Source organism: Python bivittatus, unplaced genomic scaffold (genome assembly GCF_059951505.1).
Source record: "Python bivittatus isolate LINGU-HERP-01145 unplaced genomic scaffold, Pbiv_v1 ctg000480_np1212, whole genome shotgun sequence".
Lineage (NCBI taxonomy): Eukaryota > Metazoa > Chordata > Lepidosauria > Squamata > Pythonidae > Python > Python bivittatus.
Genome location: NW_028277075.1, coordinates 65,704,268 through 65,721,452, shown reverse-complemented (window position 1 = coordinate 65,721,452; position 17,185 = coordinate 65,704,268). Strand labels below are relative to the sequence as shown.

The following is a 17,185-nucleotide window of genomic DNA, read 5'->3' as shown; positions in this document are numbered from 1 at the left end:
GGTAGAATACATGCTTCACATGCAAAAGCTCCCTCTTTTCTTCTCCAAGGTCAAGCTTTGGTTGCAGGGTGTGTGTGTGAGAGAGATAATATTCTTGAGGAGGTGAAATAATCACTCCCCCCCCCCCCATGCACAAGCATCTGAGATAGGTGCAAGTTCTTTCCAGCGTTCTAGTTAAAAAGGAAATATGTAGAATTTATAAACTGTCAGTTGTGAACATGGTACAACCTTAAGCTCTCTTCACACAGCCTCCCAAACTGCCAACCCATCTTGAAAACTTCAAGGGATTTCAAGGGCCTCAGGGCACAAGCAGAATCATCTATGACCAGTGTGGTGTATAGATTTCCCTTTTTATTTTAAGAGGGATAAAAAAGAGTTTCCACTATACAATTTTTCAAAGATCCCCTGCTCAGCTAGTAATTGAGCAATTTGGAGAGGGTAGCAGAGAGGAGAGCTTGCTCCTTTCCTCCCTGTACTGAGTGGTTTCCACAGAGCAGGAAAAACCTGAGAAGAGGGGAATGAGAGCACATCTTTTGTCAAGAGAGGGACTGAGGGAATGACTCAGGGCCTGAGGCGGCCTCCTCCAGATTGAATCTACTTGTCCGGTGAGACCTTGCTGAAAGTCCTCCTCCGCAAGAGTGCCATCTACAGGGAACCCCTCTTGACCCTTCCCTGTGTTGGTTCCCCTTCTGAGCAACAGCCTGCCTTTGGATGGCCAGACTTCCACCTCTTGCTGGGCTTCCAAAGGCCATAAAATATGACACTCTAGGAAAGCATTTGGGAATGGAGAGAACAGGCTGTCCCCATTCAGGGGGTGCATCTATATGCTTCTCCTTTTCTTTCTTTTTGACACTGATTGTGTTTTTAAGCTGATGTTGTTGGTGGGTCTAAGCTGTTCAGAACCTTTGGGAATTAAGTAGCACAGAAGAGAAGGAGAAGGAGAAGGAGGAGGAGAGGAGAGGAGAGGAGAGGAGAGGAGAGGAGAGGAGAGGAGAGGAGAGGAGAGGAGAGGAGAAGAGAAGAGAAGAGAAGAGAAGAGAAGAGAAGAGAAGAGAAGAGAAGAGAAGAGAAGAGAAGAGAAGAGAAGAGAAGAGAAGAGAAGAGAAGAGAAGAGAAGAGAAGAGAAGAGAAGGGTCTGTACTGTTTGCACGACTACCTTATGGAGTGGAATGCCAGTGTGTGTATTGTGTTCATAGGGAAGTGCACTGTCCTCAGAATTGTGAGTATCTGACTCCCTCTGTGTACAGAGGTCCTGTGGCATTATCTCCATCACAGTTACCAACTGGTAGTGTTTTCATGAATGCAAGTAGGTGGATCTCCCAGTTTGGCAACATCTGGGGGGTTTCCAGGAAGTGTACTTTCTTTCTCTTCTCCTTATGCCATTTTCTCTATGAAGGAGCAGCAGCAGCACGAATTAAATGGTAAAAATTGTGTTTACTGTTCAGAAAGAATGTTGCTGTTGACTTTGCTTCAGCATAAAGGGAAAGGTGATGTGTATGGTAGTGCATTTCAAACCTGTAACCTTTTAAACAGCAGTTCTGCCTCTGGCTTAAACCAATATTTGCCTAAGTCCTAATGGTGATTTAGACAGGGGTCATTATGTTACAACAACTCCTATGTTACTCATTTGGATTCCCAAATAACTGGTTAAGAAAAAACAGACCGGAACTGTAAGTTCATCTTGTTCAAAATATTATCAGAGTACAACAGTGGGAATGCCTCTGTTTGTTTATATTTTAATTCTGTAGCATTACTTGATTTTATTAACCCATGAGTTGGCATCATGCCTCTTTAGGCTTAATTCAAGCTTTAGGAGGCAAGTATAGGGATATACTGTATGCATGGAAAAAGTAGATTTTACAAAAATGTTGAGCTACAGGTGCTCCTATTTATATAAAAAAGACAGCCATCCACATTACCCTTTATGATGCTCATTGCTCTATAGAAGACATAGGCACTTTTTTTTGCTGCTGTTGTTAAAAATGAATCACTCAGAGGTTCATTTTAATTAAGAGAAACTGCTCTTGTTATTGAAAAAAAAAACATACTAGTCTTGCTTGCCTGACACATTTCTGCATCTCAAGCCCAACATTTACATTGTACTGGAGGCCAAAATGCAAGTAAATCAGAATTGATCTACTAAATTGCAAACTCTAATAAATGAGCTCTGAAAGATGCAGTATCATTTATGGAATTGGCCTAGAGGCATCCAAATCATAGCATCCCGTCAGCATCCCCGACCTGAAATGTGTTGGGATTTCAGATCCCAGAATTCCTAATGGTTATTACGAGAGCATTCTGGGAATTACAGTCCAGGACAACTTGAGGGCATGGAGAGGAGCAAGATGGTGAGCTGCTAGTAGCAACTCTCATGAACCCATCATCCCCTGTTTTGATTTCTTTTTAAATGGCAAGATAGGCTCTATTATTTTAATAGCTGTAAGTCGCTAGGAGAAGGAAAGAAGGAAGAAAAATAAAAAGAAAGGAAACTTGAAGGCACCAGGCTCTGAAACTTTGGCAATAAAGAAAATAATATAGGATGATGTGAATCACTTTTTGTTTTTGTAAGTTTTTATATGTTTAGAAGATAATGGGAGATTATCTCATATAATAACAACACAAAATCCCTTTCAGCATAAGGTTTCTGCTATAGTACATTGTGGATGGGATTAAAATAAGCAGTCCTGTAATTATTTCAGAATTCCCCAGACTGAAACTCAGTGTCCTCCGTAAAGAAACTGTGAAGTCTCATAATGATATGACCATTGATACTTAGACACATCCAGCACAAGTTGTCTCTGTCATGTGCTTTTCATCCTGTTCCATTTCTCTCTTATGGATGATTCCCAATAAGCAAAGACTGAATGGAAAAGAGGTAATTTAGTCTCTCTTTCTTAAATGTTTAGAAGTTTACAATGGTTTTCTCAGGGGCTTAATGGAGTCTTAGCAAATATATATTTAAAGTATACAAGACTTAACCATTTTTATGGGGAATGTCCAAGAGAGAGAATTTGCACATTAACATAATTTTCTCTGAGATAATGTAGACTACCAGCTTTAGATCTCCCTGGTTCTAATTGGACACTCAGATGATTGTGCCACAAAGGTAACATGTACAATAGTCTTTATTTTAAAAAATTAGCAATTAATGTCTGTAAAATATATTTCTATTGTTGTTTGTTCTTGACTCCAGTATGTAGGATCTGCAGGGCAATATCACCCTATACTCTTAAGTGACCCCCTTAAGTATATTGCAACTTAGTTATTTCCACATTTAGCAAACTGTTCTTGGGATGATCTCATTTCTATTGAGACATTTCCCAATGTGTAGCTTAAATTGGGTTTTTCCTGAGATTTGTAAAAATGAAACAAGTAGATTGGCTATTGCAGAAGCTGGTTCAAATATGTACCTATGACTTATGACTCTATCTGCAAGGTAAGCTTGGTTTTCAGCAAACTAAACAAATATAGTTTTTCTGATTCTCAGTTATAGTAGCCACTCTTGTGAGATGTCAAGCTGTGGCAACATTTAGCTATAGCCGAACAGTACAAATCAGTTGCTCCAGCAAATTATTAAAAATAATTACTCTAGTCAGCATATAGATTGCCTTCATATTGCACAATAAACATGAGGAAAGCTCTTGGCAGATGCACAGAGAATACCTGAAAGTTTTCTTACCAACGGACTCCATAAAGAAAGCTGCCCTAAACTCAACTAGTCAATGTCTCACAGCAATTAAGATAGGATTTTAAGTCAGTCCTAGGTGTTAAGCAATTACTAAAGCAGCTGAAAGCACTTCGCGGAAGTACACAGAAATCTGTGTACTCCACGGGTCCCTATTTAGCTTCCTTTAAATCTGCTGATATATTACTTTTCTACATGGCTGAAAGCAGAATGAAAGAGCAGTCTCACATAAATGGTGAATTGGCAATAATCTCATTTGAGCTCTCTATAAAAATGGAATAAAGAAAGGTTGGCAGTTTTAGACAAACTGGCTAATTTGAAAGCAACCTAAATAGGAAGGGGGGGGGGAAGCATGTGGACAATTCTGGAACCATGCCTGTAAAGAACTGTCTTCTCATCATTTCCGTGAATTTCACACAGAGTTCTTCTCCCTGTCTTTCATTCACTGTGTTAACATGATCGCCAAGCATCTGGCCTACATGGGTTCTGAAATCTACAATTGTTACTTAAGCCACAGACTAATCGGCTACTTCTACACAGTGGTACATTTATTTATTTATTTAAATTTACATAGATATAGATATAGATATAGATATAGATATAGATATAGATATAGATATAGATGATAGATAGAGAGATAGAGAGGGATGAAGTTTACTGAATCACATAAAAGACCAATCTGTTTGCTATACTGTTCCTACACAGGTCAATCAGATATCACTTTTTCTATTCCCCAGCAACTGGTATTCGAAGACATGGTACTGTACCTCTGATCCTGGGTGTAGCATATGCCATGTAACTAGCAACCAGTAATAGCTTCATCTTCTATTCATGCATTTCACCATCCTTTAGAGTTGGGACCCCAAACAAAAAACCAAAACAGTGCACACAACTGTGACAATCTTCTTCCCCGCAAGACAGATTTTCTTCATTAATTAACAACTGCCAATACTGTGGTTAATGGAAACCTTAAATCTGATCATATGGAAACCTAACACTGCAGAATTAGGGAGAAGAATTGACAAACTGTAAGCAGTTCCATTCTGTTTAACTACAAAAGAGAAGAAGAGATCACAACACACACAAAAATAAAATGTGCCATTTCTACAAGAAGTGCAACTTTTCTCATGACAGGACATCTGAAAGAAGGGAATTAATCCTCTCCAATTCTCTTTTTTAAGGGCATCTTATATCTCCTAGAAAGTTTTATTTATTAATTATTAAAATGATTTCTTAGCCACTTACCATCTCTTCAAGGTATAGACTAAAAAACAGTGAAACAAAGAAAACAATTACAAAACTTGCAAAAATAACAAAACAAAACAAAACGACCTGAATGAGACTAGCCAAGCTACATTAATGGTCAAGGTGAAGATATTTTGCACTCCCAGTAGAGGGGGAATTATAAACCTCAAGGAAAAAAATCATTTCACAGATTCATGCAATTGATATAAAGGCTCTTAATCTGTCTTCACTTAAAACTGACACGACACGACACAGCTCTAAGAATCAAAACTAACATGATGGCAATAAAACCAGGGAATTCATGTTGACAGACAAAACTCCAATGTACACCAGCCAAAGATTCCCTTCAATAATAGCAAGGTGGCACCCCAAACTATCTTTGTATGAAGGAGCATACAAGGAGCTTTGACCAATGGGGAAAAGAAGTAAAGTTTGTACCTCCTAAAGCTACTGCCAAGGGTTAAGATACGACCTAAGCAGCAGCATCCATACCTCTGCACTGCGCCTTACAGATTCTTCTTTCTCTCATCAGCCATTGTCTATCTGGAGTATACTATTAAATATGGATTGAATGAGTGCTATGACTCTTTGTTCCTCCATCAGCTGCAAGTTCCTCGGCACCTTTAAGAAACTGCATTAAGTAGCTGAGAGGAACAAAGAAACATTATCTATATAAGATTAGCTTGGTGCTTTTCCTTTTGTGGGATTTTTGTATTCCACTGATTTCCCTTTAATATATTGAAAATATATAATATAAATATTGAAAATATATTAAATAGGAAGCCTGAACTGAAAGAATAACTTTGCCATCTCCTTGGATTGGTCTCATTCATATAGAGGTTGTTCTTATGCACGGCTACTTGGGCAGGAGCCTCACTAGTGACTTCTACAGTAATCCAATCATTGTGCTGAGAGAGAAGTACTGTACTGATGAGAGACTTTATGTCACTTCAGTGATGTCTGAATTATATTATAAAAATTCTTGGGCATTAGTGGGGAGCTATTGTTGGAAACGTTACAGAAAGCTGTAAGATCTGTCCCCTTTCTCTGAAGAAAGGCCAGTCTTCAGTGAATTACAGACAGTTCTCAGCTTACAACCACAGTTGGACTGGAATTTCCATCACTAAGTGATGTGGTTGTAAAGCAAGATGTCACATGACCACATCGCTTAGTGATGGCAATCCTGGCACTCCCCTTTGCAGTCATTAAGTGAATTCTGCTGGTCATTAGCCAAGGACCCACCCCAATCCAAGCCATTCCGGGCTTGGTCCCTCCCAGCCTTGAGCTTCAGTAAAGTAAAGGACTGCCTCCAACTCCCCCCCAAATATCTCCCCCTCCATCTCTGCCCTTTTGGCTGCCCTGCATGCTACTTTGCAAGGGAGCAAGCAGCCCCAGAACTGTGTGGCTGTGGGGTTGCTTGCCACGCCCCTGGAAACAGCAGCCACCCCAGCCCAGTCCCAGCCACAGTCGCCTTTGCCACCCTGCACTCCACCACCCCAGCTGACCTTCACTGTCTTCTTTCTCCCGCTGCCGACGAGGTGTGCTCAGCCTAGCTTTTTGCAAGGCAGCTGCTGGTCTCATGAGGCCATCTTCCCCAGGACTCACAAGGAGCTGTGTGTGACCTGGGGAAGAAAATGTCATGTGGCAAGCAGCTGCCTCACGAAGGGCCAGGTCAGGCACACTCTTCAGCAGCAGGAGCAAGAAGATATTGAAGGTCAGCTGGGGTGGTGGAGTGCAGGGTGGCAGGGGCCCAAAATGGCATGGGGGGGAGATAGGTGGGTAGGAGGAGTTGAAGCACCCCTACAGTCATAAGTGCAGGTGGGCTGCCAAGCACCTGAATTTTGATCACGGGTCTGAAGGAGTGCTGCAGCAGCTGTAACTTCGGGGACCGGTCACAAGTCCCTTTGTTCAGCACTGCCATAACTTCGAATGGTCGCTGAACGAATGGTTGTAAGTAGAGGACTACCTGTAATATAGGTAATGGCAGCCATTGATTAAGAAAGCACATTTCAGTCATTTTACTGCATAGGGAAAATGGCAGCATGTGTCTTATCAAATGGGCTCAGTTTTAGTTACATGGTAAATGTAAAGCCTACTTTAATGATAATTTATGCAGCAGGGCAGAACAAGTAAGCTTCAAATCTGCTACACAATAAGGGTCAGAATAAAGTACTATAAACCATGTGGGATAAGTTTTAAAAGAGCTACTAGATCATTATGAAAATTTATTCTATTTGAAAAGCTTTGATTCTGTTCTAATTGAGGAAAAGATAAAGGTCAGCTCTAGGCTTTGGTCTAGTACATTTCCATGTATTGTCCCCCACACCGGCTTTGATCCTCTTGGCAAGCCAAGTGCCAAGATAAAAAAAACCATCAGTGAGAAGTAAATAACTGAATGTCAGTCTTAATTATTCACATTACAATGACATCTAATGAACTTATTTTTGTTCTGATGTCCAGCAGTTGTTTTAACTAACTCTTCATCAACTGTTTATTTTTTATTTTTGGCTATGTTTGTGTTCTCTAGATTAGGATTTATTTTATGTTGTTCTTAGTTTAAACCTTTCAGGCGCTGGTTTTACAACATTTTTCTGATATTTATTGCAAGCTGTCTTGCCATTTTATATGGTGTCTTTTGAAAGATAGAAATGCTTAAATAAATCAAACACAAAGCCTGGATCAGACAATAGTATGTGTGTCTCTTTCAGAACAACCGCAGTGTAAAATGTTTTAATCCGTAGTCAAATGTTACAGGCCTTTAGGCAAGACAGAAATTAGGGGCATCCAATGGAGGAGCTGTAATGTCAGTATATTTTGCTGGCACATCCAGACATACAGGATGTTTCACTGTTGCAGGAATTCTGAACAATGAAGTCAGGTTGGTATAACTGGGGTAAATTGTAGCAAGATTGCCCAGCCAGGTGATAGCACCAAACCAACCATGGTGGATCTGAAAAGCTGCTGAGTGATTGAATGTGAGGGACTGGGAAGCCACAGACAGGAAATAAGAAAAACATATTGGAAGAAGACAATTCCATTTCCAAATGTCAAGAAAACAACATTGAATGTGTTGATGAAGTCATTTGGAATTGACTTGAAGGAGACTTTATCTTTACCTTTTTTATGTGGCAGGATCAAACAAGGGAGCGGTGTGTTAACTATATGTCCTATCTCTACTAGCAATGTTGGGGACACTCCTTTTAGGTGAATGAGAATATTGGTCCAAGCCCATGAGTGCCAACACCACAGAGAAATTCAAACTTCTTTCCATTGTGCTTCTTTGTTGATAAGAAGAACGAAGTGGTCTGCAGCTTGCAGTTGTCAAGGGATCAAATGCGCGCTGAGTGGATACTGCTCTGTCTTGTACAGTACTTGCTTCAAAGTTTAAGAGTTCTCACTTGGGTAGATTTAAAAAAAAAAAACAATACTGAGCACATCACTTGAACTCAGCCCAACATCTTATTTGCAAAATGTTAATTAATTTCAGTTAGGAGACAGAGAACTGCAAGGTTAAGCAGCCCTGCTGCAGCTCTTCAGTTGTAAAACAGACAAATAACATTTCCCCATCCCCACCCACACACAGCCATTCCATTTGCCAACCGTAATTAAAAAGTATTCCGAGGGTACGTTTTGACTTTACAAATTCACTTAAATCGGGGTTATCATGACTACAGCAAGAAATTATCTCCTCTAACGCTAAATAAATGTATTTATCTATTTAAGGCCCTGCCCAACTTCAAACACAATCCAGAACAAAACAAGATGCAGTCTAGTTGCTCTATACCAGTGTTTCTCAAACCTGGCAATTTTAAGATATGTGGACTTCAACTCAATATATTCAATCAATATTTTTGATTTTACTATTTTTATTGTACATAGATGTGGTTTTATCTCTTGGTTGTGAGCCGCCCAGAGTTTAATACAAGATGAGCAGCTACATACAGGTAGTCCTCGACTACAACAATAGGGACCAGAAAATTAGTTGTTAAGTGGTAAGGTCATTAAGTGAAGCATCACATGACTGCACCCAATCTTATGACATTTTTTCAGCAGTTGTTAAGTGAATCACTGTGGTTATTAAGTAAATCACATGGTTCCCATTGATTTTGCTTGTTGGAAGCCAGCTGGGAAGGTCGCAAATCACAATTATGTGATCCCGGGATGCTGCAACCATCATCAATACATGCCAGCTGCCAAGCACCCAAATTCTGATTGCATGATTGTGGGGATGCTGCAATGATCATAAGTGTGAGGACCAGTTGTAAGTCATTTTTTTCAGTGCTGTCATAACTTTGAATGATTGCTAAATGAATGGTCATAAGTTGAGGATTACCATGTAAATATTTTAAATAAATTAATTAAATAAATAAACTCCTAGAATACCCCAGCCAGCTTCAACTCTGGGAGTTGAAGTCCACACATCTTAAAATTGCTAAATTTGAGAAACACTGCTCTATACAAAAACATAGACCAAAACACATCCAACAAGGGATGTATTTACTTGGGAATGAATAACATTTATAGTGGAAAAGGAAGCAATATTTTAAAAATAAACATAATAAAATGAACATTACAGTGGCACAAAGGTCACAAAAGTAACTGAACATTTCAAATGAAAAAAGGTTAATTAAAAATTAAAAGTACACTGGAGGGAAGATGTCAGCTCCAGTGAGCTTCCAAAAGAACAGGAGCCTGTTTGCTGCTGCTTGCCATTTTCGGGGAGTGGGGATGATCTACTTTGTCCCCCAGTTCCAGCCAAAGGTCCTTCACTGGTGCCAGCATATGTTTTTATGCCTGCTGAAGTAGAATGTTTTCTTCCTTTTTTCCTGAAAGAAGCACATAAATGTTTGTAAAAGCACTCTCATCAGGCCAAAGCTAAATTATATCAGAAAGGTTGACTTGTTGTTGATCCCTATTTCCTGGTGCCCAACCAAAAATATCTAACAAGAGGAGATGCCTAAGGGGTTTTCAATATGGTCAGCATTCCCCTCCCCATTTCACTTCATAACTATGGGAAGTGGTAGAAGCACTGAACATTAGACCTTCTGTGGCTGAGACCCCCCCCCCTTGCATTAGGAGAGAGAGGAGAGTAGCAGCTACATTTCCTGACTTACTTCTAGACTCTGAACAGCCATGAAATGGTTGTTACACATCTGCATACCCAGCCTATGACCCTGTCTGTGTGTATATATTATTTATTTAATTAGATTTAGGTGCCACCCAACTCCAAACTACTCTCAGTGGCTCACAATGTCAACAGCCAGTAAGATAAAATAAATGCACAATACAACAAAAAATGAACAAGGTAGCAGCATAGCAGATAGCAGAACAAGTATATTACCTCTGTGCTCATGTTATACTCTGTAGAAAACTGAGGAGGCCACAGAAAAAAAAGAACACCGACAAGATATTGGGGGCAGCCAAGCAAAAATATCATCTGGGTTAACACATCGCACTAAGCTCCAACATTACTTGATCTTGCCGTAGCATGCTATATAAACCCAAACTCTGATTTGTAAACCTTATCCTGAGTGTTTCATGAATCCAACTGAGGTATGTTCAATTAACCGTAAATAAACAAATCATGACTTAGCATAAAGCGTGATCCCTATCCTATCATTTGATCATCTAGGGCCCTACTGTTTACCCTGACTGAAGGTGGGTCTTCAGGATTTTAGATTGGATTAAACCTGGAACCTTTAGCATGTAAAGTTTGCATTCTAAGCCTTAAAGCTATTGTATTTTTGTATCTTAACATATGCATAATGACATGTTATTGCTCATACTGAAGATCTGTGAGCAGGATTTCCTATGATTTTTATGCATGTTGACAACAGCTAGTGGAGATCCCAATCTGTGAGTAAGAAATTTTACTTCTCCTCCATGCCATCTTCCATCTCAAAGCATCCATACAAAAAATCAGATACGTATCTGGGAATTGTTCCACTGGAAAAAAACAGAAACTTTGAAGTTTCAGTAGAAAAAATAGGCTGAGGGGAAGGGATTACCCTCCTTCATGCGCAACGTGCCGATGGAAAAACAACTGAACTGATCGTGAGTGAGGGAGTCATGCAGTTCACTGAAGGGATTGGGGCACACAGAGCCACAAAAACATTCACCACCGAATCAAGCTCTGTGAAGCTGGCCATGGATTTTTCCCTTGCTTCTTTCCCTGCTTTGAAGGCAATGCATAGAAAATTCTTTTTTTGCCCTATTTTTATAAATTATTATTATCACTGAAAAGTTCTGCATTTTACCAAATAATTCTATGCCGTCAGCCTGAAGCATAGAATTATTTGGCAAAATGCAGGATTTTTCAGTGATTATAATACTTGATGGCACATACCAAAAAGAGATGCAAAACTTTTACTTCCAAGGAAAGGCAGAAATAATAGGAAATCAATTTTTCATATTCCAGCTATATGAAAAAGAGCATCCAAAGCCTGCCAAAGTAACTTCTGCATCAGCCAGAAAACCCACAGAGTAACAGAGATCTCCTTCCATGCAGGTTGAGTTACTTCTTATGCAACTAGAGGCAGAGACAGGGTATCCAGGGACCGTAGTTTTCTGGGACTGATGACATCAATGCCTTTTATCTCATGACTCTCTGTACCTGGGACAGGTGTAGCCCTTTGCTCCTTGTACCATTATCTGTAAACAGAGTGGCCATCTGTTCTTTTAAAAGAAAACAGCAACATCCTACAGATCTGTTATTTCAGATACATCTGATCCCAGCTAGGAGATGGGTTAGAAGCCAAGATTGGTTTAATTAAAAAACAGTACAGAAAGATATGCTATGTTAGTTCCTAGAGTCTGCAGAACTGACTTCTAGATAGGAAACACGGCAGACCTGCAAAGGCTATGCACGTATTTCAAAATGATTTCAGAGAATTGCTTTAGACATTGCTGGAATACAACACTGCGTTGCTTTTTCATTAAAGCAACCAGATTTTTTTTTTCAGGGTTCCATAGGAGCCTGGGGAAAAAAATGATGCTGCTTTAAGAAATCTACTCATTTAAGTTAATACAATTTCTAAAGTAGCAGCAACTGTCATACCATATGGAAGCCTGGTAAAAAATCAGTCTGCAGAAAGGTGCTGTGTGCTCATGCAAAGACCGAAGTGGTTCATCCAAATCATTTTTTAAAGCATGTACAGCCTTAGTGTGTTTATAAGTCCCAGGAGCAATCAGGAGCAATAACATGAAGGACACATGCAAGAAACAGCAGCGGCAGATGACTCTTCTTTTGAGATTTTTGGGACATTTCAATTGCCAACTGTTTCTTTTTTCTTTCTTGGATATTGGAAAGAGGGGTAAAAGAGAGTGAAAGTTAAGCAGGAAGTCACAAGTGGTCATTCGACAAACTACAGGAAGTAAAATGTTTAATTCATTTTACTTGGGGTTACACCAGTCAGAGAAATGGTTATTTTCTTCTCTTCTACTCCAGGAAGGTTCATTTCCTTCTCAAAAAAGGCTGGCTGCATCCTATCCTTTAGCCTTACAGCTGAGTGAGATGCAGGCTTAGCTCTTTTTATCTCATCGGGGCCAGCCAGATCATCATCTGAGCTGGCTCCATGAGTACATTAAGCAAACCAAATTAAAATTAGAAAAGTAATTTGGAGGGAGGAGGGATGGAGCAGGGACTGTTATTCTGTTAAAAGCATATTTAATATTACTTCAGCTCAACTTCCATATTCTTAAGTATTGTTAACAAGTTTGTGGCATGGGGGTAACATTAGCTAGGAACTAAATGCACATCCTGGAACTATTTCATTCACACAGTAATAAAAAAGAATAACTGTCTTTTCCCCTTGTTTCATAGAACTCCAAGTAGAATTTGAATTCATTCTGAGAGTTTTTACCTGGGATAGTGTGGCACAAGGTGTGGCACAAGTAACCTGAATAAAAAGTGGAATTAATGGACCCCTACTCCTCAAAGCAATCTTTATGACTGAGACACTGCTCTTTCATGATATACCAGTATTCTCTGGTAAAATAATTAATATGGGGTTATTGCAGCAGGTCGTACCATGATTCAATTCCTTCGGACAGTGGATGACGATAATGATGATTTGCCAAATAATAGAATGGATACTCCCAGTGTTGTATTTGTTATTCTATTTGATGTTGATGATTTGTTTTTTATTCTATATTTTATGTTCACAATTGGAATAGCCTATAAAACTGGTAAACAAAAATTTATAAATAAATAATAACTGACATGACTTCTTCAGCCCTGAGCTTGGGTGTAAATCACTCTGAAATATGCTGCCAATGTAACAATAATTGTAAACATACATACAATCAAAGAAGGAACTGGGAATGTACATCCCAAAGTACAAACTCCAGCTTCCTTGTATAAAGTACATAGGAAACAGGTTTTTTAAAAAAAGGAAGATTAATATGCTAAGAGTTGAAAGCTAGCTGTTTCCAATGAAAGGAAAATGTATACATTTTCTCACAGAGATTTCCTGAGCATAGTGGTAATATACTTCCAATGCTAACAATAGTCCTTACTTCTGCGTGTAAAGTCACAGATGGGCAAGGTATTGCTTTGAAACAATTGTTTGCAAGCTCTTCCTGGTTTCCAAAGAATCTTTTTTAGAAATGGAAATAAAGTGAGAACTTGAAGTATGTTCATTAACTAATAGCCCTCTTCAGAACCTTCAGAAGTATCACTTTTGACCTGTTTTGACATTCACAGATGCCTCAGTAGGTGGAGGATTGCCAGCCTGATCAGGCTTCATCAGAACTTAGATGGAAAACCTCCAGAGAATATCAAGCTAAAGGCTGGACCGGGAAGCCCAGAAAACATGCTGGAAGAAGGCAGTGGCAAATGACTTCCATATTGCCAACCAAAAAGCCTACTTGTCTGTGCCAGGATATATAAGCAATCTGTATCTTCCTGTTCCGAGAGTCAGACTCACTCGTGCAACTCATTTCTCTACCCACTGTCTTGAATCTAATCCTCCTTCACCAGACAATACTGAATGAGGGAGTTTGATTGCAGTTTCTGTATATTATTGACAACAAAAAGACAGTATCTAAGTAATTTTTAATTTTTTTAAGCAATTTATAAGTACATAAGCTTTCATACATCAACCCATATGTTTTCCAGTTTAGTACTATTCAACTGTTTGGATTGGAGCATCTTTAAAGCTGTAGAACCAGTTTTGCCTTTCTTTTTTTTTTTACTTGAATAGGTGGAGGGAGGAACTGTGGACAGGAAATGTGTGTTGCTGGTTAATTTTTTAAAATCAATTTTAATGCATGTCTATATAACTATGCAGTTGTGAACTCATGTGTATATTTACTGGATTTTTTTTTCAAGGGAATTCAAAGCACCTCAAACTCTCCCGTAGTTGCAATACTGTATTTGTGGTTTCTCTCCCCACAATAAATCATAATACACACATGACCTTTAATTTCTCTCACAAATGGTACACCATGCATTGGTGCATTGACATTCATCCCATTATACAATGTTGAATAAGCTATTCTGGAAAAATGTTTTAAAGCATGGAATAAACAAGACATAAGAGAATAAACAAGACATAAGAAAGAAGAAATAAGAGAAATGCCATTGCACTGTTTTTCTGGCTATTCCAATTAATTTGGGGCCATTCATGGATGAAATCAAGGGAGGGAAGCATCAATTTCTTTCTTTCCTTACATGACATCAAATATAACCAACTCACAATTTAGCCTTAGCTGGCATGCAGAAGTGACACAGTTCAGGATCCAAAAATTATTTTGGAAATTATGTCTTTGATGATTGTTCTTTATGAACAGGGAACTATTTTTAAGCAATACTCCTTCCTTACTCTCTTGGAAAAATGAGACATGGTTATCAGATGATTATGAGGTCATTCACCCACACCCACAAATTGCTCAATCTAGAAGAAAGAATTTGAGGTGGCAATTTGTGGGATACCTTTTTAATACAGAGCCTTTCCCCACTTCCACTTAACTGACACATAGGCATGCCCATTCTTCTCCCGTATTCCCATTTGATGTTGCCTTCATCTCATCCCCTATCCATCTGCAAGACAGGTCAACCTTGTTGTGCCAATGTTAATCTTTTCCCCCTTAGTCTGACACTATCCAAGGGCAACCTCAAGAGGCATAAAGCCTGTCAGCTTTGGTCATACATCATCTTGGAGGAAAGTTAAGCAATCGCCCATGACTAGGTACGCCGACAATGGAGGCTGGATAGGGGGCGGCCAATTTCAAGCAGCAATTGTTTTCTGCTCACGTGAAGATGGGCGCAGAGCACTTAAATCCGACCATTGTGAATCCCTCCCTTTTGCTCTCTATGCCAAAGACAGTACAACGGAGCGCAAGTAAACCTATAGTAAAGAGCAGAAACGCAACTGCCGAGATGCGCTTCTACCTCACGCCTCGTTCTTTCCCGCTCCGCCTGGCTCACTTCCCGCACTGACAATAGGCTCAATTCATTTCCACACCACGAGCTGTAACTTTCCGCTTTTAACTGAAAGAGGGTGGCAACCGCCTTGCCTCTCCTCCCCCTTCCTTCTCTGGAGCTGAGCACGCCGTGTACTTCAACCCGCTGTCCTTGTACTGACGATGAGGGCTGCACTTGGCTCCAAAGCGGAGGCACCGCCGCCCGTCGCCTTGAAAGGAGACGCTGGCTGCCCGCGCCCCCGAGAAACGCTGTCGCATCGTGCAAAGTCAAGTGCGGCAAATTACGCATTCGTCGGAGTCGCCAGGGGGAGGACCAGGAGGACAAGAACGCTCTTTGATGCGAGCACCGTTTCCAGCCTCGTTTGGTTTCCACCGCATAGCACCAGTTTCTGCCAGGGCGGCTTCTTTCCCTGTCCCCGCCCTCGTTTCGCACCATCTCCCATTAGCTTTCGGCCCCCTTGCCCCCCTCCCCAATCGTCCGAACTCCACGTGCCCGCAGAGGAGAAAGAGGTTAATGAAAGGAGCCCTAAAAGAAAATGGAGTCAACCTTGCTAACAAGAGAGCAGCGAGCAAAGCGGGGAGGGATTCACAAGTGGTGGAGCGGGAGGGTGGAGTTTTGGGGACACCGATGGAAGATGGAGGAGCAGCAGCAGAAGGGGAAGGCTGAGCTACTACAGGGGGGCGGACGGGCGGAGTACAAACTCACTCAGACCCCCGCTTGTGGTGCATGCAGAAGAAAACTACTTTCACCAACACGCCCCGCCCTCCCCTCTATATTCTCTGCGTTTGTATCTCTGGGATACGCGTAAGCTCAGCCGCTCGGATAACCAGAGCAACGAGGAAGGCAGCCAATGGTCTTTCCGCGCCGCTTCTTCCCTCTGGACCAATCAGGGAGCGTCGCGGCCGCAACCTTGCGGTTGGATCGGGCCTCCAGCCAATCAATCCAGACAAAGAGGAAGGGAGGGCGGGGGGACAGCTTTTAGATGAGGTGACTGGAGTCCTCGTGCGGAGCGCCTATAAGTAGGTGGAGGCCGAGGCGCGCGCTGTAGACCTTCTGTGGGGATTCCGGTTGGACGGTCGGAGTCTGGGTGTGCGCGAGCTGCCATTCCTTTGCCTCCCGCTCGCTCGTCCGTCTGTTCGTTCGTCCGTCCGTTCGTCATGAAGACCAAGTTCTGTAACGGCGGCGAGGCCGACCCTTCCCCTCTGGGTTTCCTGCTGGGATGCGCCCCGGGCCCGGTGTTGCCCGCCCTCACCCAGTCGCCCCCCTCGCCCCCGGCTTCTAACACCGATGCCGACGCCAAGGACCTGGGGCTCCGGGGCCAAGGCCAGCAGCAGCCTCTCGCTCTGCCGCCCACTCCTCCGTCTCCGCCGGCGGAGGAGCAGCCCGATCCCCGCACCCGCCGCAAGGCGTATCTGTGGTGCAGGGAGTTCTTGCGGGGGGCGTGGCGGGGGCTGCGGGAGGACCAGCTGCGCATCACGCCCATCAGGTTAGCATCCTGCTGGAATCGGGGAGGCAGGGGCTGCGTACAGTCGGGGGGGGCTCGGCTTTTAATTGGGGAGGTGGGCGCTGGGCCCCTCTATGACATTCCCCGCACGTTTGGAGTGCGTTACCTTAGCCGCGGCTGGCCCAGGGAGAGGGATCTTTTAAAGGTTAAGACGGAGGAGGTGGGATTTTTTTCGTTTAGCAAAACTGAGGGAAGTGGGGGTGGAGCTGTTAGTTTGGTCTACCTTGTATCTTTGTGCTCAGATGGCGGAAATAACCAGATGGCGTCGAAGTGTTCTTGCTCCTCCTGTGAGAGGAGTGACCAAAGGCGGTCACTCCACACTTCC

General features: G+C 41.7%; 1 protein-coding gene and 1 long non-coding RNA gene across 2 annotated transcripts in view; one reads left to right on the top strand and one right to left on the bottom strand.

The window, feature by feature from the left end:
* Nucleotides 1-6,507: 6,507 nt before the first annotated feature.
* LOC148214998 (uncharacterized) lies at nucleotides 6,508-17,131 on the bottom strand. The gene is made up of 3 exons (XR_015797125.1): nucleotides 17,084-17,131; nucleotides 9,575-9,756; nucleotides 6,508-8,327 (listed from the first exon to the last, which is right to left on the bottom strand). It is a non-coding gene; the product is annotated as an uncharacterized LOC148214998 (long non-coding RNA).
* Nucleotides 16,335-17,185, top strand: part of CHKA (choline kinase alpha) — a 35,518-nt gene continuing 34,667 nt past the window's right edge. The window contains exon 1 of the mRNA XM_088146119.1: nucleotides 16,335-16,842. Coding sequence (XP_088002245.1) covers nucleotides 16,514-16,842 — 329 coding nt within the window. The 5' untranslated portion in view covers nucleotides 16,335-16,513. The remainder of the gene's footprint in view (nucleotides 16,843-17,185) is intronic.